This window comes from Uloborus diversus, chromosome 3 (assembly GCF_026930045.1).
Source record: "Uloborus diversus isolate 005 chromosome 3, Udiv.v.3.1, whole genome shotgun sequence".
NCBI classification, from domain to species: Eukaryota; Metazoa; Arthropoda; class Arachnida; order Araneae; family Uloboridae; genus Uloborus; species Uloborus diversus.
The window spans coordinates 212,386,162-212,407,734 of record NC_072733.1 but is presented as its reverse complement, the minus strand read 5'-3'; the positions used below and the strand labels follow the sequence as shown (position 1 = coordinate 212,407,734).

The 21,573-nt window shown below is 32.5% G+C and overlaps 1 protein-coding gene across 1 annotated transcript in view; it reads right to left on the bottom strand.

The window, feature by feature from the left end:
* Positions 1-18,140: 18,140 nt before the first annotated feature.
* LOC129218568 (dolichyl-diphosphooligosaccharide--protein glycosyltransferase subunit STT3B-like) overlaps positions 18,141-21,573 on the bottom strand; it is a 76,671-nt gene continuing 73,238 nt past the window's right edge. Inside the window, exon 16 of the mRNA XM_054852878.1 lies at positions 18,141-18,756. Coding sequence (XP_054708853.1) covers positions 18,673-18,756 — 84 coding nt within the window. The 3' untranslated portion in view covers positions 18,141-18,672. The remainder of the gene's footprint in view (positions 18,757-21,573) is intronic.

Genomic DNA, 21,573 nt, shown 5'->3' with positions numbered 1-21,573 from the left:
ATATATGCTAAATAAAATTTAGAGCTATTGAAATTCAAAAAAAAAAAAAAAAATAGAAGTTAAAATGTAATCAAAAATTTATTAGAATCACACAAAGTTAGTAATTTATAGAAATAATTTTGGAATACAATTTGTTTCATGATTTCACGCCATGTCACATAATCTACAATGCAATGCAATGTAAACAAAAGCGTGTTCAGCGATCGCACAGTGTCCGGCGTACTGCTGAACTCAGATGAATAAGTTGTTGAGAGGAAAAAGCATGAATATAAATCTCAGCAAGAATTTTAAAATACATATATGCCGCTTTTCATGTTAATGTCAAGGCAAACGTTACTTTTATCAGTTAATATTTAGACAAAAAAAGAACTTTTATTTCAATAAATTCAATTCGTGTGCATTTATTTCTTATGCATTTATTACTGCAATTTTTCTCTGTGACTGTCCCTTATCAGAGGCAAATACATACCTATTCAAAAAGAATGGGACCATAAAAAGTTTCCCTTCAATAAAGGTGTCCCTTAAAGAAGCAATACTGTATTTACTTTCCTTTTATTGAAAATAAAAACAGTGATGCAAAATCAGTTTCATACAACAATTTTGCAGGAGAAGAAAAAGAGATATATACAGGGTATTCCGTTTTAACCTGCAAGACCTTTATTTTCGCAACCGTTAGTCGTGGATGTACACTTCCAGTTCCAAAAATGTTCAAACTCAGATGCAGAGTTAAGGTATTGAAAAATTGAAGTAAAAATTAAAATAAGTCAAAAAACACAAAATTTAACTTTTTTACACGGGCCCCGAGTCCCCTAACTTATATTTAGGGAAATAATCTCAATTGAAAAATAATTCCAACGCAAAAACTTTGAAATTAGTACGACCAATATTCACCGAGATATGAAACGCAGCGTTTTGTGACTTCGACCACTTTTCACTCGCCGTCAATAACACCTTTTGGGGGAAAATATAGCAGTTAACAAGTGTTTTAAATGATATGTGCGAATCGAGTTTCGTTTTTCAAATTTTTCAAGGTTTTGTAGTGTGTTTTTGCATTTATTTTTGAATAGCAATGAAAAATATAAATACCTTGATTTTCTTACTTTGACGACCTGTCATTCTTCTAAAAGGGCGATAATTTCCAATCTCATGTTATGTATGGTCCCTTAAAACTTTGAAATGGAAAATCTCCTTGAGTTTTGGTCGCACAAATGTCAAGTTTTATGTGTTAGTAATAGTTTCCAATGGAGATTATTTCTCTAAATGTAAGTTAGGGGACCTAGGGCCCGTATAAAAAGTTAAATTTTGTAATTTTCGACTCATTTTTATTTTCGCTTCAAACTTCCAATACCTTAACTCTGCATCTGATTTTGAACAATTTTGCAATTGGAAGTATGCATCTAGGACTGACGGTTGCAAAAATAGAGGTTTTTGCAGGTTAAAACGGAACACCCTGTATGTTTTTGTTTTCATTGATTAAATCTGAAATTATTGTTACCTTTCACTTGAAAACATTTTACGCACAACATACATAGGATTACAGTAAATCAAAAAAACTCAACGGCGATGGGAGGTTCCTGGATCCCCGGGAATTTCCCTTGATGTATGTCACTGACTCAAGCTTAAGTTTCAGTGAAACCATTATGCCTGGGGTGGTTTGGCTATTGTACAAATGGTCAAAGAGACAAAAAACCCCACATATTTTGATTGACGAGAATAATTCCGAACTTTCCGAGGAAATTAGGGAATTTTGAGAGTATACACTAATGAATCTTTTTAATGTTGATATTGTAGCGAAGTTCGTACTTTCCATCCGTGGATAACGGTGGCTCAGTGGTAGAATCTCGCCTGTCACGCGAGTTCAAATCCAACGAGGGCAAAGTGAGTTTTACTAAAATTTCCTTTCTACTGTTTCCCGTGTTTTCTCGAATGTTCTATTAATTTCTGTATCTTTCCGAGTCTGGAAAGTTCCAGCACTTCCTTAAGTTGTATATAAGCTGATGTAGCGTTCATTCGTGGTTCTGAATAAAGATCTCGAGTTGAGACTAACGAGTACTCCTTTCATTTGGATTTCACACTGTCTTCGCTAGCTTCATCTACGCGACAATATTAGGCAAAAAGCATGAGCACTAGTGGTTGTCGCTACACTGCGACTTGACACGCGAAATGTCGCGAACGCGAGATTTTCCAAGAGTAAAAAATCTAGATAACGCGAAATCTTGACTTGCAACATGAGATTTTTTGGAAGCAAAGTGCAGGGCATAAATCGACTTCACAAATGGACATTCATTCATTTAAGCATCACCGAAGGGCAGGCCACACCGAACAAGATTAAACTATGGGCGCCCATATGCAAAATTTTAAGGAGGGCTCAGATATTTTCCCTATGGTTTAGCGATATATTTTTTCCATGGAAACCGATTTCAGTACAGATTAGAGTTACTAAAATTTGACATTTTTAATAACTTGTTCATTAGTGGCTGGAGAAGAAATGTTTTTACATTTTTGCAAAGAAAAAAGAACTAAAAGCAAGGAAGTTATAATTTCTAAAGGGGGGCTTGAGCCCCCACTTGCCCCCTATATGGACGCCCATGGTTTACACCCTGGTTTGTTAGTGTGTACTCTCTTAAAAAATTCCAGCGATTTTAACTCAGACTGAGTAAATTTTCTCTCCCTTCCAGTTTCGAAAAACGCACTTTCCTTATAGGAGTGAATTTCATTCCTTTTGCGGAGCGGTTATTTTCACTCCTTTTGGATAAGCTAATTTCACTCCCTTTGATAAGTTATTTTCACTCTTTTTTAAGACTAAACTAATATCCTAAATGAGTGGCTGCTTTCCGTTTTGGAAAGCCGATATTTCACTTTTTAGACTAAAATAGGTAAAATGATTTCACTCTCATTTGGTGAAATACTTTTTTAAAACGTATATTTTCATGTGCTTATGTTGTGTATTTGAGTTTAAAACTGTTTTTAAAATTTTTATTTCATTTAAAATTTTTAATTTTTAGGTTAAACAAAATCTAAGCCCAAAAAAAAAAAGAACTTTTTTTAGTGTTTCCGAAGAGGATGCACAAAAACTGTATGGTAAGTACGAATAATTTTCTTTTTTATTAAAACTTGTAACTGTTAATGTTTCTTAAACTACTCGCATATCGTTACAAATCACAAACGTGCAATATTACGTACATCTCTGAATCTAAAGACTGAAATAAAATAAAATAAAAAAACCCACAGTTCCAAATAAATAGATTTAAAATTTTGAAACTCTAAAATTCTCGGTGTGCCTTTTACCATTAATAATGATTTAAAAGTTAACATCAATCCAAATTAATTCAAAAAATCACTCATAAATTATGACAAGATACCTTTGAATTCAATTTTGTTTATTCGGGGCCATTCATTAATTACGTAAGGACAATTCTGGCAATTTTTGATTCCCCCCCCCCATGTAAGGGTACATAACATTTTTCACCTTTCCCCCACCCCATCTTACGTAAGATTCTTTTTTTTCTTCATAATAATAAAATAACGAATCTTACGTCACTGGGATCGTTATTAAATTCACTATCATTAATTTAAAAAAAAAAAAAAAACTTTTTGAGCAAAGAAATATTTACTGTAAGGAATCTACACCGAATGTTTTATCGACACATAATTTTTGTATATGATGCGATACTATTTAAAAATAAGATATGCAAAACACAGTGCGATTCTTTTACTACATTTTACACTATTCATTCTTTGAAACGCAAGTAAAAAACAGCACGTTTTTTACCTTCCTGAAGCAAATGAAATACAATCTTTGCCACTTGACCGCGCGATTTCTAACATAAAATATCGACTTGGAAAATATTACGTAAGAATAGATCTGACCCCCCCCCCCCCATCCCTCCAAGTAAGGGTATGTAGAGATTTTTCCGACCCCTCCCCTCAGGACCCTTACGTAATTAATGAATGTCCCCTGACATATATAAATGAGTTTATTATACAAAGTTTATGATACACATACAAGTTTATTATACACACAAACAATATTTGATTAATTTAAAATATATATACAGTACACACATACCAAAGATGGTAACGACTGTTTCAAATGTCACATTTTTGATTCGATGAACGAAACAAAATTGTTGATGAAAGTTTCATTAATTTGAAAGAGGAAGTTAGAATTTAGATAAACTTTAAGGTATTTTACTTGTTATGACCTATTTTACCAAAACAAATGTTCGCCGTAGCATTGCGCGTGGGTGATTTTCAAGGATATATTAGTTTAAGAGTAGTTTAAGAAATATTAACAGTTACAAGTTTTAATAAAAAAGAAAATTCTTCGTACTTACCATGCAGTTTTTGTGCATTGTCTTCAGAAACCTCATTCGGCAACAAAAACTTTTAATTCATCTAATCATCTAATGAAGACATTTAGATGGCGATATCCACGTTTGTACTCGGTACAGACGTTAGTTAAGTCGAACATGGAGGTATGGAAGTTTGTCCATAAACAAAATCACGTGACAGAATCGGGCCAATGAAAATGTTTTTGAGTGATTCTTTTAAAGGATTTTTATTTTTCGCAATTCACAAAAGGGGTGCATTCGGAAACGCGGATCGGTCGCCTCGGTGCAACCGCAAGCGTTCGGAAACGCTTGCGGTGGAACCGCTGACGTCACTTAACCGCGTTCGGAAACACTGCGGTTGTTTTCTGGCGGTCGACTTGGTAGCAACCTGTGGCACCGCTGTCTGGAAGCGGTTAACGAGATCACAAACGTCACAAAGTCTGTGTTGGCCAATCCGGTCGTGTTTCATGTTTTGATCGTAACACACGTGACTTGCCCATTATGAAAGTTACGCGTTGATTGGAGTGTCGTTTGCTGCTGAACTAGAACTACCGCGGTTTAACCACGAGCGTTCGGAAACACAGCTGTTCTACCGGAATTCCTAGAGAAATTCCAAATACGTCATAACCACACCGGACTAACCACGCGGTGTAACCGGTGGATCGTTTCCGAACGCAGCCAAGGAGTGTTTCCGTACTTCACGCCAATAAAGAAAAGTTTTAGTCTTGGTTTTTTCATAAAGCGTCTTTTTTCGATAAAGCCAGCACTCAAAAAATGAACGTACCCGCAATAGATTTCACTCTTTTTAAGAGTTATTTTTTCGTTTTTTTAAATTAAGAGTGTACGAATAACCATTGGACATGTTCCATTCGTTTTTTTTTTTTCATTCTAACTGTCAAAGTTAATTAAGCATAATATCAGAGCGTGTTGTTTCATCAAAAGCTAGTGAAGATGGGAATAAAAACAAAGTTTCGTACTAAGATTTTGTGCGTCATAGCAGCAGTATTTACTGTTGAATAAAAAAGCTTCTGTTTTACATACAGTACAAATGTAATTATTTATGTAGAAAACGGTAGTATATAGTTAAGGTTTGGTGTAAGACAGTTTGAGTAAGGTTTACAAGTGTCTAACGTATAATAGTTCATGTTTATGAAAAAATCGTTTATATACCCTTTTTCAAAACGCGAAATTTTGACTTACGCGGGGGACGCGTTCCACGATCCCTCGACACCACTGTATAGGTACATAAGATTTTCTTCACAAGGCATCAATTTCTTGCATGTTCTTAATAATAAGCTGCAGAGGAAGAGTGGGTATGGTGAGACACGAAAATTCAATAACATTTTTACTTCCTTTTACAAAAAAGGAAGTATTGCATTCGCGAAAAAATATTCACTCAAAAATCGGCCTTAATTTCCATTTTTCTCACCCCCCGAATGAATGTTGAGTTTTTTTTTTCTACCCGATCACACGTGGATCTATGTCTAGGAACGTACAGACACCCAAAATATCCATTTTGACGACCCCTAGTTAATTACAACGAATTTTCTCGTGACGTCCGTATGTACGTATGTGTGTATGTATCTCGCATAACTCAAAAGCGGTATGTCCTAGAAAGTTGAAATTTGGTACGTAGACTCCTAGTGGGGTCTAGTTGTGCACCTTCCGTTTTGGTTGCATTCGGATGTTCTTAAGGGGGTCTTTTGCTCCTTTTTGGGAGGAAGTCATTGTTAATTTCGATGTAAACTCAAGTGGTTTTATAATTTGTCGGACACTTGGTGATATATCGCCAGTCTTTTGGTCGCTAAGTTTTTTCGCCAACTTGGCGACAAATTTCTCGATTATTTTCTTTTTTTTTCGATTCGATTCGATTCGATTCAGAGTCACAACTGACTTCAACTGCATTTATGTCGAGGTCTGCATACTGAGTGCCTTACCTCCATTATTTTATATACCGATAGATGGCAGCACCATCACCGGATCGAGCAGTTAATGAGAATTTAGAACTAGTTCAAGAGCTAATAGCTACCTGGTACTAGCACCCCCAGGGGTATCGTTTCACTTGGAGGATATTGAGACCACGAGCATATTTAACGTCGCCCAGTCCCCTTTAATGACGACGGTGGGTCTTCGACCAGCAAGGATCGAACCCGAGGCCCTCCGGTCCCGAGTCCAATGCCTTACCGATCAGGCTACCACGGCCCTATTTTTTTTTTTTTTTTTAAATTTGGTTTCAATTTGTCCACTGTTGGTGATATTTAGAGAGTAAACAATTGAATCACATTAAAATTGCCAATAATGGAAAAATGAGGTAAGGATTATTGTTAATTTGGAGTAAAAGGAAGTCATGTGACGCACACATCAGCTCGTTTATTATTAAAAAACACTGAAAGTAACTTACTTCAAATTATACTATATCTGTCAAGTGGATCTAGAAAAAACTATGAATCCCTAGAAACGAAAAGTAAGAGAAAAACGAAATGCAATTTTTTTCTCATTGTTCCCCCAGTTAGTGAGAACAATGAGATACATATTTTTTGAGTTAGCTAATTTTGAAAAAAATCTAAATTTACTTAGAAAAATATGAACGATTGCGGCTGTTTGGTTTTGGTATGAGCTATTGCCATTGGCAAGAGAAGTTTCATGTTGTCTTGACCCACAGTAGTGACAGCTACCGTGTATTTGTTTAGGACTGAGATACACTGATTTAGGTGATTCTGGTCTCTAGTAAATTGGTTCAAGTGCCATCTTGTTTACATAGCATTTGATGAGGGTAGAATGCTTTCACTGTAGCGTTTGTGTCTAACTCTAGAAACTCTGCCACAACTTCTTTCCTATTTGTTTTAGAAATGTTAAAAACAGCTTCTGACTTCCTTTCTTCTATGCATGTTGAAATTTTAAAGTGTTGATGAGTATTATTATATTTAGCATATTTCAATGAAACAAAAATAATAATAATTTAAATAGAATTAGTACGAAACAGTAATATTTATGCGATATTATATAGCTATAAAAGTCACAATTCCATTCAAGCATCCTTATTTTGTTCGGGCTGTAGAGCTTTCAAACTTATATTCTTATTTGCATCAAACGGCTAGTTATAATTAAATTCAATGTATTATTTTTCTTTTTTTTAATATAATAGAGCCATGGGAAGTGAACAAAGAATTTATGGTGTTTCACTTTTCAGAGTTATGTCGACTTGACTTTTCAATAGTTTTACCATGTTGGAAGTATCCAAACAGAAAATAAATTAGTATTGTCTCACTCCTTCCCTGTAGTATAACTCAATAAAACCGAAAATGTACTTGTCGAAGAAGTATTGTGTGTGTGTGTGTTAAAAATGATTCAAATTTGTGGCTGATGTCCAAAAAAGTACATAAGCAATAGGGTGAACTGCTAGTAACTAACGATTTTAGTAGACGTTTTCACAAGTTTTCCTGATAAAATCACTCGGAAAAAATTGAAATTTTTGCTACATATCAATCAATATATCGGTTGATTCAAAAAATGGACACATTTTCAAATTTGTTATTTTTACGTCACTGAGTTCACCGCCACTTTGATACGGTTTTGTGAGTTGATCAAATCTGCAGGAACAGGTGGTATGTAAACAGCAGCTTTCACGAATCTATATAAGAAAAACTCGAAGAGTATGAGATCAGGGGACTAGGGTCCAATTAAGGTATCAGAAGGCCCTAGGCCAAACACTTCTTACAATTTTAGCCATCGGCTATAACATTTTTAGAAATTTGGGGGTTTAGAACGCAAGCCCGGTCGAAAAAAAAAAGGCGGGGGTCATTTGACCCATCGGGAATTTCATTGTAAGTCGTAGTATAACTCGTAAAAAAGAGTTCAAGCACCAAGCCGTACATTTTGGGTGGTACATGTGACTACACCGGCAGCAGGAAGTTACTCATCGGGAGAAGGTATTTTAGGATAAAAAGATTTTGTACGGCATATAGTTAATTTTCAAGGTAATTACTTCAAAGTCATTTTTAACTTATTGCCGTACAAAAAAAAGGGGGGGGGGGTGATGGTATGGAATGGCCCAGAATTTTTGCTTTTTCAATTATTTAACGGGCTTTTTCAGTGATTTTACCATGTACAGCATTAGCATATTTTCTTTTCTTGTTATGTATAATTTCATTTTTTTTTCAATGCCGTACCAATTTATTGGTACGAGGGTGAATATATGGGGGTGCCAAACCCTCCTTTCAGAACGAGTGTTGCAGGTCATTTGAAAATGTACGGCATTAGTTGAGAAATATTCTTAAATATTCAAAATAAATTTTAAAAATAATGACGTCTAAAAATTATGGGCCATGATTATATTATATAAAAAAAAGGTAATTTTATAATAATTTTTTACATTAGTTTCATTTATTTCTGTACGGCAATAAGTTTTTTGAATACAGGCCGGAATATATAATCTTTTTATATTATTGCCGTTTAAAATGAGTGGTACAACAATAAAATAATTTTAAACAATGAGGCAAAATTGATAAAATGAGAAAAAAAAGTTTAAACTCAGTGTGCTTGACTGAAGCAGTAAATTGATGATATTATACGGTTTTTGAGCTTACCTAAGGTTGAAAAAGAAAATAATAATAATGTCGTACATTTTTTAGTAAAGGTTAATCGTAGCTGATGTGTTTTTCAACGATTCTTAAGGGTATTTTTTTGGTCAGAAATTTCTGCACGGCATTAACATTATTTTATTAACAATATGTAGTTCCTATGAAAAATTCTAATGCCGTACATTTTACGTGGGAATTTAATAGAAATTGCAGTATTCGATTCAGAATCCAACCGATGCTGTGACGCAGTGGCGCACACAAGAATTTTGCAAGGGGAGGGTCCGAGATCGAAGCCTCATTCTCATATCATACCCCAATTCGCTGTCAAGCATATTGACTTTATTTAATCGATTCTCGAGAAGGAAAAACAATAAAAAATAAACTACTGAATAAATAATAAACGTTATTTAATGAAATGTGCTTAAATAAATAACCACAAAGCAAAATAATTTACGCTTTTACTTTTTTTATAATTAAAAAATGGATTCAAGTTCATAGAATGTAATTTTAATCTGTAATTACAAAACCAAAAATATGGTTATTACATTGTATTCATTTATAATCCCCATTCTGCTTCTTAGAGACCATTCATTACAGGAAAAGTTGCCAAATTTTTTTAATCTTTTTACATGAGGATTTTATTTTTTCACTCATCATTGGAACTGAAAATAGTGTTTCCTTTGTTTGAAACTATTCTACGTACAAAATACATAAAATCGTAATCAATCAGGAAAAATATCAAGACTTATGGGAGGGGTCCGGACCCCCTGGACCCCTCCCTTGTGTGCGCCACTGCTGTGACGTCATGACTGGAAGCCGCGAAAATCGTTTTCTCTTTTTCCCGAAAGAACGTGAAGGATCTAGTGCACCTTAGTTTTAAGGCAGGCGAAAACCCTAAATTATAAAAAAAAATCGATTTTGAGAAATTTAGAGAGCCCCAGTGTTTTACTTTCTAAATCCGCAATTGTTTTTTAAATCGCTGAACTTTTGAGGAAACTAGAGGAAATTTACTAAACTCAATTACACAGTTTATAACTGAAATTTACTTTTTCTTTCTTGATTTTCTCATAACAACGTTTTCAAGTTTTTTATTACGCGAACAGCTCTAGCGAAAAATGTATTAACTTTAAAGATTTGAAACTTTGCAAACATGGTAATTGAACACATTACCGTGATATAAACCTCAAGAAGTTAATGTGCATGCAATATGTGGTTTTGAAATAATGATCAATTAAACTTTGACGGCAAAAAACACGTTTTTCGGGGGAAATTTTCAAACATTTCGCCATAAAATCTGCTTTTAGTTAATTATTTCAAAATTGGAGGGTCATATCAATCTCTGGTATCTGACGAAGAGATTGACACGAAACGTTTTGAAAATAATGAAAAAGTGAATGCACTGGAAGTGAAAAGGGAAGGGTAGTTTTTTGCTAAAAATATGGCTTTTTATTGAAAAAAAAACCTGTCGCATTTTTTTTTCAACAAATAAGTAGTCAAAATGCGTTATTTATGTCATATTTTATAATCGTATTAAGTTTCAGAAAAGTGCATTGAATATTGAAGAAAAAAAATATTTAGAGTGTTCGTTTAAAACAGAAGCTTTCATACTTTTCATGGGATGGTTTTAGGAAACGGTACAAGCCGGAAAATGTCCAAAAACAAAGGCAGTTTTCAAAAATTCCTAAAAAATGCGAAAATCACATTTCAAAGTTTTTTTTTTACCTTGATTAAAACTAAATTTTCACTACTCGGATATGAAAAACATTTCTTTGACTCAATTAGTTCTCGGTCTGTGAAGTAAAAAAAGGTTAAAATTTGTCAAAAATCGCATAAAACCTCAAATAACATTTTTTCCAAATAAATTAGCAAAAATCGGGCTCCGAGGTGCACATTTACGGCAAAAGTTTCCCCTGTGTACCAAATGTTATTTTTCTAGGGCTTACCGTTTTCTCTGTGTACCAAATGTTATCTTTCTAGGCCTTACCATTTACCCTGGAAGTGCACAAAAAATACAGACACACATAGATACACAAACAAACTTTTTATTTTGTTATGTGTATAGGTTGAAAATTTTCAATTCATTCAATTACATTTTAAATAAATATTCTAAATGTTATTATTATTGTGATGATTATAAGAAAAGAACAATTTAATTCAAAAGCAGTTTCAGATCCTTCAATAAATTTTGAATAAAAATACCGATGTAAGGTATTGTTTGCAATCTTGTCCCTGTAAATACTCGTATATACGACAAGACAAAAAAATTAAATAATGCAAGCGTTTGAATTGAATTTTGCAAACATCGTATCAACTTATCTGCAGTAATCTATTAAGTGATTGATTTGTGTGATTAATAAAACAGTTCAAAAATAATGTTCTTATCAAGTAGGTACTATTTTTTTCAGGTGGCATTTAGTTTTTATTGATTTTTATTATCATCACTAAAAAGTGTATAAATGCCTCTCCTCCGTCTTGGGACAAGAGAGAGAACTAATAGCCCAGGTAGGTGCTGCTGTACAGCATGATTTAGGAAAAGAATTCAATGAAAATCTACCTAGGACGTAATCTTTATACGTGTTTTACTTAAAACTTGAAAATGCCCACTTACATCCCTTTGCTTCTCAGTGACTCATATGTTCCATGAAAAATGTACGGCATTATATCAAACCATATTTTAGAATCTTAAAAAAATATGATGGATCAAATGACCAGCGACCCTTGGTTTGGATAGAGGGGTTGATACCCTAATTTTTCACCCCCGTACCAATAAATTGGTACAACATTGAAAAAAAACGAAATTATATATGAATAGGAAAGGAAATATGCTAATGCCGTACATGGTAAAATCACTGAAAAAGTCCATAAAATTGTTAGAAAACCAAAAATATTGGGCCTTTCCTGACCCATTGTTTTGTATGGCAAAAAGTTACAAATGACTTTTAATTGATTATCTATAAAATTAACTTTATGCCGTACAAAATCTTTTTAACTTAAAATAACCTTTCCTGATGCGTCACTTCCTGCTTCTGGGGGTCGTTGCATGTAGCGCCCAAAATGTACGGCATTATATCAAATCATATTGTTATTTTAAAGAAGTTTCAGAATCTTAAAAGTTATGATGGATCAAATGAACTGCAACCTTCGGTCTGAAAGGAGAGGTTGGCACCCCCATAATTTCACCCCCGTACCAATATATTAGTATGGTATTGAAAAAATGAAATTATATATGAAAAGAAAATATGCTAATGCCGTAAAAGGTAAAATCACTGAAAAAGTCAGTAAAATAATTGGAACAACCAAAATTTTGGTCCTTTCCTGTCCCATTTTTTTTGTTTGGCAAAAAGTTGAAAATGACTTTTAAATGATCATCTTCAAAATTAACTATATGCTTTACAAAAACTTTTTATCCCAAAATACCCTTTTCCGATGCGTTACTTCCTGCTATTGGTATAGTCACATGTACCACCCAAAATGTACAGCATGGTGCTTGAACTCTATTTTTATGAGCTACACTACGGCTTACAATAAGATTCCCGGTGGGTCAAATGACCCCCCCTCATTTTTTGACCTGGTTGTGTACTATTCTAGGCCACAGCCTATTCAGAAATCAGACCCTACAGTTGAGCTGATCAGGAGAGAATCCAAATAATGCTGTGTTTCATGACAGTCTTATTACTTACAACTGATACAGTTCGAAACTCAAACTGACTCTGCAAAACTGGACAAAATACTCTTTCAAATGTACAAAACAGAATTCAAGTACAACATACAGTTCTGGGAATATGGCAATGTGAAATTGCGTTTTCAATCAAACTTGATTAGAATTGATAACAAATTAACTTTTTCTGTTTTATTTTCTAGAACTCAAATAATTCCAATAATAGTTGAAAAAAAAACGATTTTGGAAGAATTGACCACTTACATTCAGAAAATATTCAGTGTCAGTTAGTAATTGATCACTTTTTTTTATGTACGCACAAACGTCTAATGGTCACTTCTGAAAGGCTGTTGGGGGGATGATTTCATCATTAGTGACCTTGATGATGGGGGTGTGCTGGAAATGACCCATAAGGTTCGAAAGTTGCCACACTTGGCAACATATCGTATTTTTTCACCAAATTTGAGACTAAAAATGATTACAACTTGGCGATATCATGGGGCACAGGTCCAATGCACCAAAATTTTGGGGGCACCGAATCTGTAGCTTAAGTTCTGAAAAATGGAGTAATTTCATATTGCACTAAGCGAGGTGTAAATTTTAAATGAAGAAAAAGTCTCTTTAAAATTTTATGTGAGGAGGGAGGCACCAAAAACACTTTGTGCCGAGTGTCCTCAAAAATCATAGTCGGGCCTTGGAGGGAATTGCTTGTAACACAAACACAAAAAAACCCCCCTTAAAAATATGTATGTCAAAAAACCTCGGTGAGAATAACCAATAAAAAACATTTAAAAAAAAAGAGCTCATCGAGATTTTTATGGAACACTACTTTTCTAACTTCATTAATCAGTTTATTTTTTGCAGTAACATATCATTAGCTCCCCCCCCCCCAAACAAAACAGATGCAGACCCCATATGATTATTCTGTATGTCTATTAACACATTACCTACAGTGACCACATATTTGTGTACTTCATAAAACTTCATATAATGTCAGTGTGCATACAGTTGTAAGAGCCATATTTGACTAGTTTGAATTTTATCCGGTACCAGAGGAAGTTTTCATACATACATTAGCAACAGGGAGATAATGTGTTCAATAAATGATGCTTTTTAAATATGTACTTTATATATAAGTTAAATGGGTACATGTTTACATGATAGAAGTTATACCTCTTAAACGCATCATTTTTCAAAATAAATTTTGAATTTTTGTGAATTAAGACACATTTTTCTACACCTACTTTTAAAGTATTAGTTCCTCTAAACTTTAATTAAAAAATGAAATATTACAAAAAATAAATAAATAGGCTAATGTAAAGTAGCTTAGGTGAAAATAACATCCATTTTCCAAATAATTGATAAAATTACAGGATGCAAAAGGATTACTTAAAGCATGACATGCAATTTAAGACAAATAATAGAAATATGAAGAATTCTTCGTTCCTGAATTTTACTTATTTGTTAATTTTTGGTTGACAAAATTGAATATGCAACTGCTATATATTTTTAGTAAGCGTTTTTGGATAATAAAATCGCAGTTTTGCGCAAAAATCGCGAATTTGGCCTTTTTGTATCAGAGATAAAAAATTAACACAGTTTGGAGCAGATTTTCGATCCCTGAAATTTACATATTTATTCTTGCTTTTAACATTTTTGTGCTCCAGGCAGGGATGATAGTGGACTCGAGTAAAATTTCCTAAAGACTGAAATTTTCGGAAACTATGCGGACCTCTTCTATACTTTCAAATATGCATACAAAACTCTTCAAATATGCATACAAAAATCTTTGAAGAAAACCATTTTAAATGCTTTTTTTTTTTAAAAATAATATTTCAGTTTTAGAATGTGTTGTCAGCTCAAAATTTTCGGAAACAGCAACCCAAAATTTTTGGAAATTTCTGAACACAAACTCCTTTGGCTCCAGGGTCAATTTCTGCCTGATCAACCTACCAGCTCAGATTATAAAATATTAAATACAGGGTTCTCACTCTTCTAGCAGATTAAAAAATAGGGCATTTATAAGGCAAATATTTACACGGGGAAGGACTGTTTCATGCCAGTGTCGCAGCAAGAAACTTTTCAAGGTGGAAAGAATTTTGCTTATAAACACATACATAGTAACATACAGGTATACAGTTGGACCTTACTATAAGTTCACTCTTTGAAACTTCATGAAAGTGACCTGTGTCCTTATAACCAAATCATATGCTTTTTTATAACAATGAGCATCTATATAAATAGCAAAATTCTTTGTTAATTCTACTTTGTTAATCGTACAATTATTAGTTTATTAGGTAGTAGTTTTTTAGCAAATGTCTTCGCCGTTTAATAAGGGGCAAATGACGACTAAATATGGCCTTTAGAGGGGACCCTACAAAAAATACTTGAAAATAGGGCCTTTTGAGGGCCTGTGGGAACCCTGTAATATGAATGGTATTATGGCACAGTAAACTCCCGATTATTCACGGAAAACACATTGCAGCTATTTATCCGTTATGTTGACATTATGACATTTATTTGGAGGCCATTATATGGATTTGTGTAAGTGGACACCACTTAGTGGAGATGAAGCTAGGGCTAAATGCAATAGACAAAAATTTCTTGTTAACTTTGCATGCAAATCACAAAACGATTTGCTCTAAAAGATAACGAATTATTGCTAATTTCAATATTCTTGTTCTATCTTCGGTAAATGATTATGCTAAATCAACACCAAACCTGCCAACCTCTGAGAAAAAAAAAAAACAGAAGATTTTTTTTATTCCAGAATATTTTCAATGCAAAATAAAATCAAACAAGACAGTTTTCAAACATTAGCTTAACCTCCTTACATATAACATAAAATTAGTTATGAATTTCATTTTATTTGAACTTACTTTCGTTTAGTAAAAATTACTCATATAGCTTTCTTTAAACGTTTGGAAATAACATTTACCCATCTAAAAAAGAATGAAGCAAAAGCAAAATTCCCTAGTTGCCCGCCACAACGCTCGCTTCAATTGGATACCAATAAGGTCATAATCTTGTCTAACATCTTCTTGTACGATCTTCCGACAGCAACCTCTCCTTGGCTATTTGGCATCTAACATGGTGTTGCATTCCGCAAAAGTATCGTTACCTAGCGCCAAAATTAGCGAGATAGTTTTTTCCTAGAAAGCATGAAAAATCCAGAAGATTTTGATCATAACCGGAAAAAGAGAAAAGAATATAAAAATCCGTAAAACTTCCGGGAAATCCGGAAAAGTTGGCAGGTATGCAACACCCTCAACAGTACCTTGAACAATTCAGCTCGTTTCTAAAGATAAAATAGATCTTTAGGATAAGAAAATAAAACAAGACTGCAGGGGAGCCAATAACTTACATTTTAGAGAGTTCGCATTTTACCCAATGAAACTCCAAATTTTACAGAATAAAATATTAGCATGCACTCCTACTTACAATTAATGTGAAGATACATCAGGTATCGTTAAAAAATGAAATGACCCTCAAGATTGCACTACTATCTTCCAATTTGTCAAATCCTCATACAAAGTTTGCCGAATAAGGAAAATTTTGGGAGGTCACAGTGACCTCTCTTCGGGATGCCCCTGCAAGACTGTCTAAATGAGACACTGCATTGAATAAATGGGACCTTTCAGGCCAACAAAAGAGAAAAAAGGTTAACAAGAATAAAACTGAGTTGGATCTTTACATTGAATAGGCAACCTATAACACCAAATATCGAGTTCCATGGACCGTGGCGCCCATATCTGCAGTGAGTTGGTGCAAAGTCTTTGGTAACCTACTTTGGGGCTTCTCCCCCTTCTTGCCGCCAGTAGTGGTACATTAACCTTTTCATTATATGAATATTTTCGAGATATCTTTTTTGTTTTTTTAATTTATAAGTACCTACATGATTTATTATTATTTTTTTACAATAAATCATGGTTGAAGCAATATTAATTTTAAATTTACTTTTTCCAATTTGTGCAAATATCTACTAAATACAGCAACAGGATTGATTTTACACGACTTTTCTGCACACCCATCTTTTAGCATAGTGCCGTAAATTACATCACTGTTTCCATTAATAAAAAAGGTCTGAATACAGTGGTTACTAATAAAAATAGAGCAAATAAACCTCCACATACAAAAATTTGAGTTTTAGTTTGAGTAAGAAGAAAGGATCTGAAAAGATAAAAATGCTCAAGTGCAAAAACACCCTAGTGACAAAATCAACACAAGGAAAAAAAATATATACAGTAAATTCTCGATTATCTGCTGAATAGGTTGTCACGGTATCCGTGGATAGGTGAATTCTACGGATAATTGGTAAAATATGTAAAAGACTATATTAATGAATACAATAGCTAAAAAATATTAATAACCCTTGCATGCATTAAAACTACAGCTAGAAACAATAAGGGTATGTAAAAATATGCGACCAAATCATACAAACATATTAACTGAAGCAGATGAGGCTATCTTATATCAAAACGTATAAGGGAAGGGTGAGGATTTTTTTTTCCTGCAAAACTGGTCTGGTCACTCATCTCGCTGATAAGTAATGTAAATCTAAAATTCAGGTGTTACCAGTAGAGTAAATCTAAAAATCATTTAGCAATACAGAGCTAAAAACCAAATTTCAACTTGTCAGGTTTCAGTGACTTTGGTAGGTTTGATGTCATTGGAAGGCAGGGTAAGAAAGGAATATGCATGTCAAAAAAGAGATTGTTCACTTGTTAAGTTAAAAAAAAAAATGAGTGCATACATCTACATTTGATAAATCACCGCAGGGAAACTTTTTTTTAAAGTTGAGAATGACTGTGGATTATTGAGAGTTTACTGAACTGACTAAGTAAAATATGGAAATACTAAGATTTAAAATTTTCTAGAAGATTTCTAGGGTTTAAGTTAAAAAAAAAAAGAGACTTTTCAAAATTATTAACAATACAAATTTTAAAAACTGGCCAATTGTTGTTCACCTTAAATTATTAAAAGTCATAAAAGGAATTTTTTCTTCAATCCATACTTCTTATGTGATATTAAATTAAACATTATTTAGGGTAAAATAAAAGAGTAATTTTACATCTTCTTTTGAATAAAAATGTTCAATAAAAGTGAAACATTCTATTTCATCAAATTTGTAGTTACAAAAATGCAGTACTCAACCTATAGCCATATCATTTTACAAACTTACAAAACTGAAAAGTACCATACGATATAGTTATTAGAATGTATACTATGCAGTCAAACACAAACATTCAAAAAAATAAGCATACTCCAGAACACTAGTGCCGACATAACTTTTCTCTTGAGGAAAAAGGTGTTGATGATAAGTGTTTACATGTTTCTATGTTACCATTCTAGGATTAGCAATATGACTTATAATCGAAGGTTTCAGTCATCCCCAAACCCACTGAGACCCTTATCCAGTAAAAATCAAAATATTGCATAGGAAAATTTAGTATGAAAATCAAAAGCTTGTAGCGGAAACTGAAGTAAAAAAAAGAAGTTATAACTCAAAAGGAATGACAATTTTACAAATTTAAGAATTTTATTTTCAAAATGTCTTATGATACATTTCTTTAAATAATGAAAACAAGAAATTAAAAAAAAAAAAAAAAAAAAAAAACAAAACAAAAACTTTTTTAAAAAAACAAGTGAATAAAAATTCTGAAGTTCAACTAACAAATCAACAGCTCAGTTGCAAGTTCAAAGATTTTACATGTACTGACTTGTTTATTTATTTATTCTTTTTGGTTATGAGCACAATGGCTTACATTTTTGGACTAAATTAGTATAGCAAATTTAATAGAAACAACTTATTAAGCATAAACGTTTCATACAATTAAAATGAAAAGGAACATAATGCTGGTGAATGGTAATGACTACCAGATCTTCAGGATGCTGAATGACATGAGCATAATTAAAGCACCTTGCAATTTTACCCTTTTCAAATACAAAAGAGTTGCTTTTTGTGGTCCTTTTATACAAATGGAATCACAACTCATTAAGAGTCATCAGATATCAGTCAGGGAGGCACTGTTCTTAATGTAATAGCCATCAATCCCCATCCCTTAGGGGAAGGCATAGTCCATACAATAGTTGATGTCCATTACTTTTTCAAAGTTTTGCTAATTTTCTTTCCTTTTACAACCACAGGGCGATTTTTTATTGTTCCCTTTTTCCGTTTGGAAGTCTAAAAAGGAAAAAAAAGTTATTCAATATAAAATCTAATAATAAACTAAAAGTTGAAACAGCATTGAATAATATGCATGCTTTATTTATTCTTAGATGTGATATATAAACATGGTTATGCACATAGGTAATATACATTTATATATATATATATATAGACTTATGATTAATGTCAAAAAACAATTAGTAGTTGTAACCAATATTTAGTTTGTTATCAGTAAAATGTGTAATGACTTGCAGTGTTGACTACACCATGCAGATTCTTTGAAACATGCACAAAATGCATCAATACTTTAGAACCATAATCACGCTGTTAAAGACCTCAATATTCTGCAGTAAACATATCTAAAGATAAGCCATATGTACAAGGAAAACAAAATGTATAATTCAAAAACATGCATATAGCTAGTATAACATGATTCAAACTTGGCAACTGACCTTAAAATATTAAAGACAGTCTTCAGACTGATAAAGATGACTGGCTGTTTGCAGCAGTGCAAATACATTCATATGGCAGGGCAAATTTCCGAAATGTGTGTCTGAGAATTCAATTTCAATCTACAAACCTAAAACTAGTGATGATCTTCAACAAGTATAAAAGATGCAAGATTGAACATACTCATATCAAATTATATTCTTCTACTATTGCTAAACGATTTTTTTTTAAAGTTGAAACAAAAGGTTTCATTTCAAAAAGGAAGGTATCTTTATTTCATATCGAAAAACAGAGGGTGCCTACAGGACATTGAAAGAAATATTCTTTTTCAAGCATTTTCTACTTGGCCAGAAAAATGCATGTTTAATCAAATAAGCGTTAAAAATTTCAAATAATATTAAATGTTAAATTTGGTTTTTCACATATGTTGCTAACACAAGGTGGTAAAGATTACTTGAATGGAAAACGAAACATAAAAATTGAATCGAACGTTTCATATATACAGTAACCCCTCAATAGATCCCACTCACTAGGAATGCAATTTTTTTCCCTGGATTTCCAAAAAAGGAAAAAAAGATAAAACAAAATTATGTTTCTTTTTGGGATACCAAGAAAGAAAAAAGATGCCTCAGAGCTCAAAAGTGAACAAAGCATTTTCAATCATTGACTTTTAAATAAAAAAGAAGCTTTTAGGGAAAGAAAAATAACAAACCACATTGATAACAAAAAAAAAAAAAAAAAAAAAAAAAAGACATACACAAAAAATTAAAATCTACACTTTTTAAAGCAGCATGTAAAGAGAATCATCAGTACAAAAAGTGTACAGGTTTGATATTTTTATTAACTAGGTAATGTTGCCAATTAAATTTGATGTTGTACCTACTTGGTTAAATGGATAACATGTCACTTGAGAACAACTAAAACACTTTTTGGCATGTGTGTTTGTTTGCAGCTTGTTAAATTATAATAGTGCAGTACATACGTTTAATAATTGTAATTTAACTTTGTAATTTAGAAATGCATCCAAAAATGATTTGGAACATTTTGCCAATAAAATATTATAGAACTAAATGTCCCATATGTCAGTTGTAACAAAAGTACTGTAATAATTGCATTATTTTGAAAAATTAAAAGATACATATATAAAAAACAAATCTATACATTTTACTGAATGAGGATTTTCTATGCTGTTTATTATTTACATAATACCTATGACTATAGGCATGACAGGTAGAAACTTTAATACTATCATTTAATGAAAATGTTACTTTGTTTTTATTGTATTGAATCATACACAGTAAAAATTCATTTATCCACTCAAATTTTAAAAATAGTGTGGAAGTTTAAATAAAATTTTTGAAAAGAACAAAAATAAAAGGTTATGAATGAATTTTAATCAGAGCTATTTAATTTTTGCACCCGTGAATTTTTGTAAAAATGTGTCAAAACATCTGAAGCATGAAATATAATTTCATTGCAGAGATCTATTTCTTTTTTTAAATAAATGTACAGTGTATTACATATGACAACAAATTAGCAAGAAACTAAAACAGTCTAGAAATATGTTTGGGATTCGGGAAATGTGCCTTTTCAGTTTTTGTAAAATTTTCTACTATATCCGGCAAAACAATTCTAAAAAACAAGCAATAGGCTCTTCCTCACTTCATTATCAGGACAGTATTAAAGAGTTATACTGTTGAAATGATGGGTATTTCTAGGGGGGAAAAAATGCTTTCTTCTGTACATAAAAAAAGGCAAACAAAAATGCATAAAACCAAATCTTTCTAAGTTTATCAAAAAGTTAAATAAGTCACTATGTTGCAAAACAGACTGCATAAAATGAACTAAATTGCTGAAGATATATTTTTCTAAACTTTTGAAATTATTTTACACTGTATTAGTGCAAAAGCGAACCCAGTTCAATTCCACAAATAAGTCAGAATAAAACCCAAGGAACAATATTAGCTAAGTAATCAATTATTTTAAGTCAAAACTAGCATTTTACTTTTGCCTCCATGAAACAATATACTGACTTTATAAAGTTGTGAAGATTTTCACAACCTGTAGACACCCAGTAAAAAAGCATATTTACTACAGTAATATATCACTGGTTATTTCTTCGATACACATAAAAGTATTCAATTTCAATACATTAACAAGAATTTAAGAATAAAATACGCTGCTTGACAAATTCATTCAAAAAAGTTTGCATCTTTATTTCAAATAAGCTTTCTGAAATGCTTTTCACATGTTGATAATACAGTAGGCTAGAATTCTATGTCAACCAATTTCTGACTTTGATGAAGAATGGATTTGCAATGAATGTGCTTAATGCAAAAAAATGAAAAAAGAATAAAATAAAGATAACATTACACATAATTT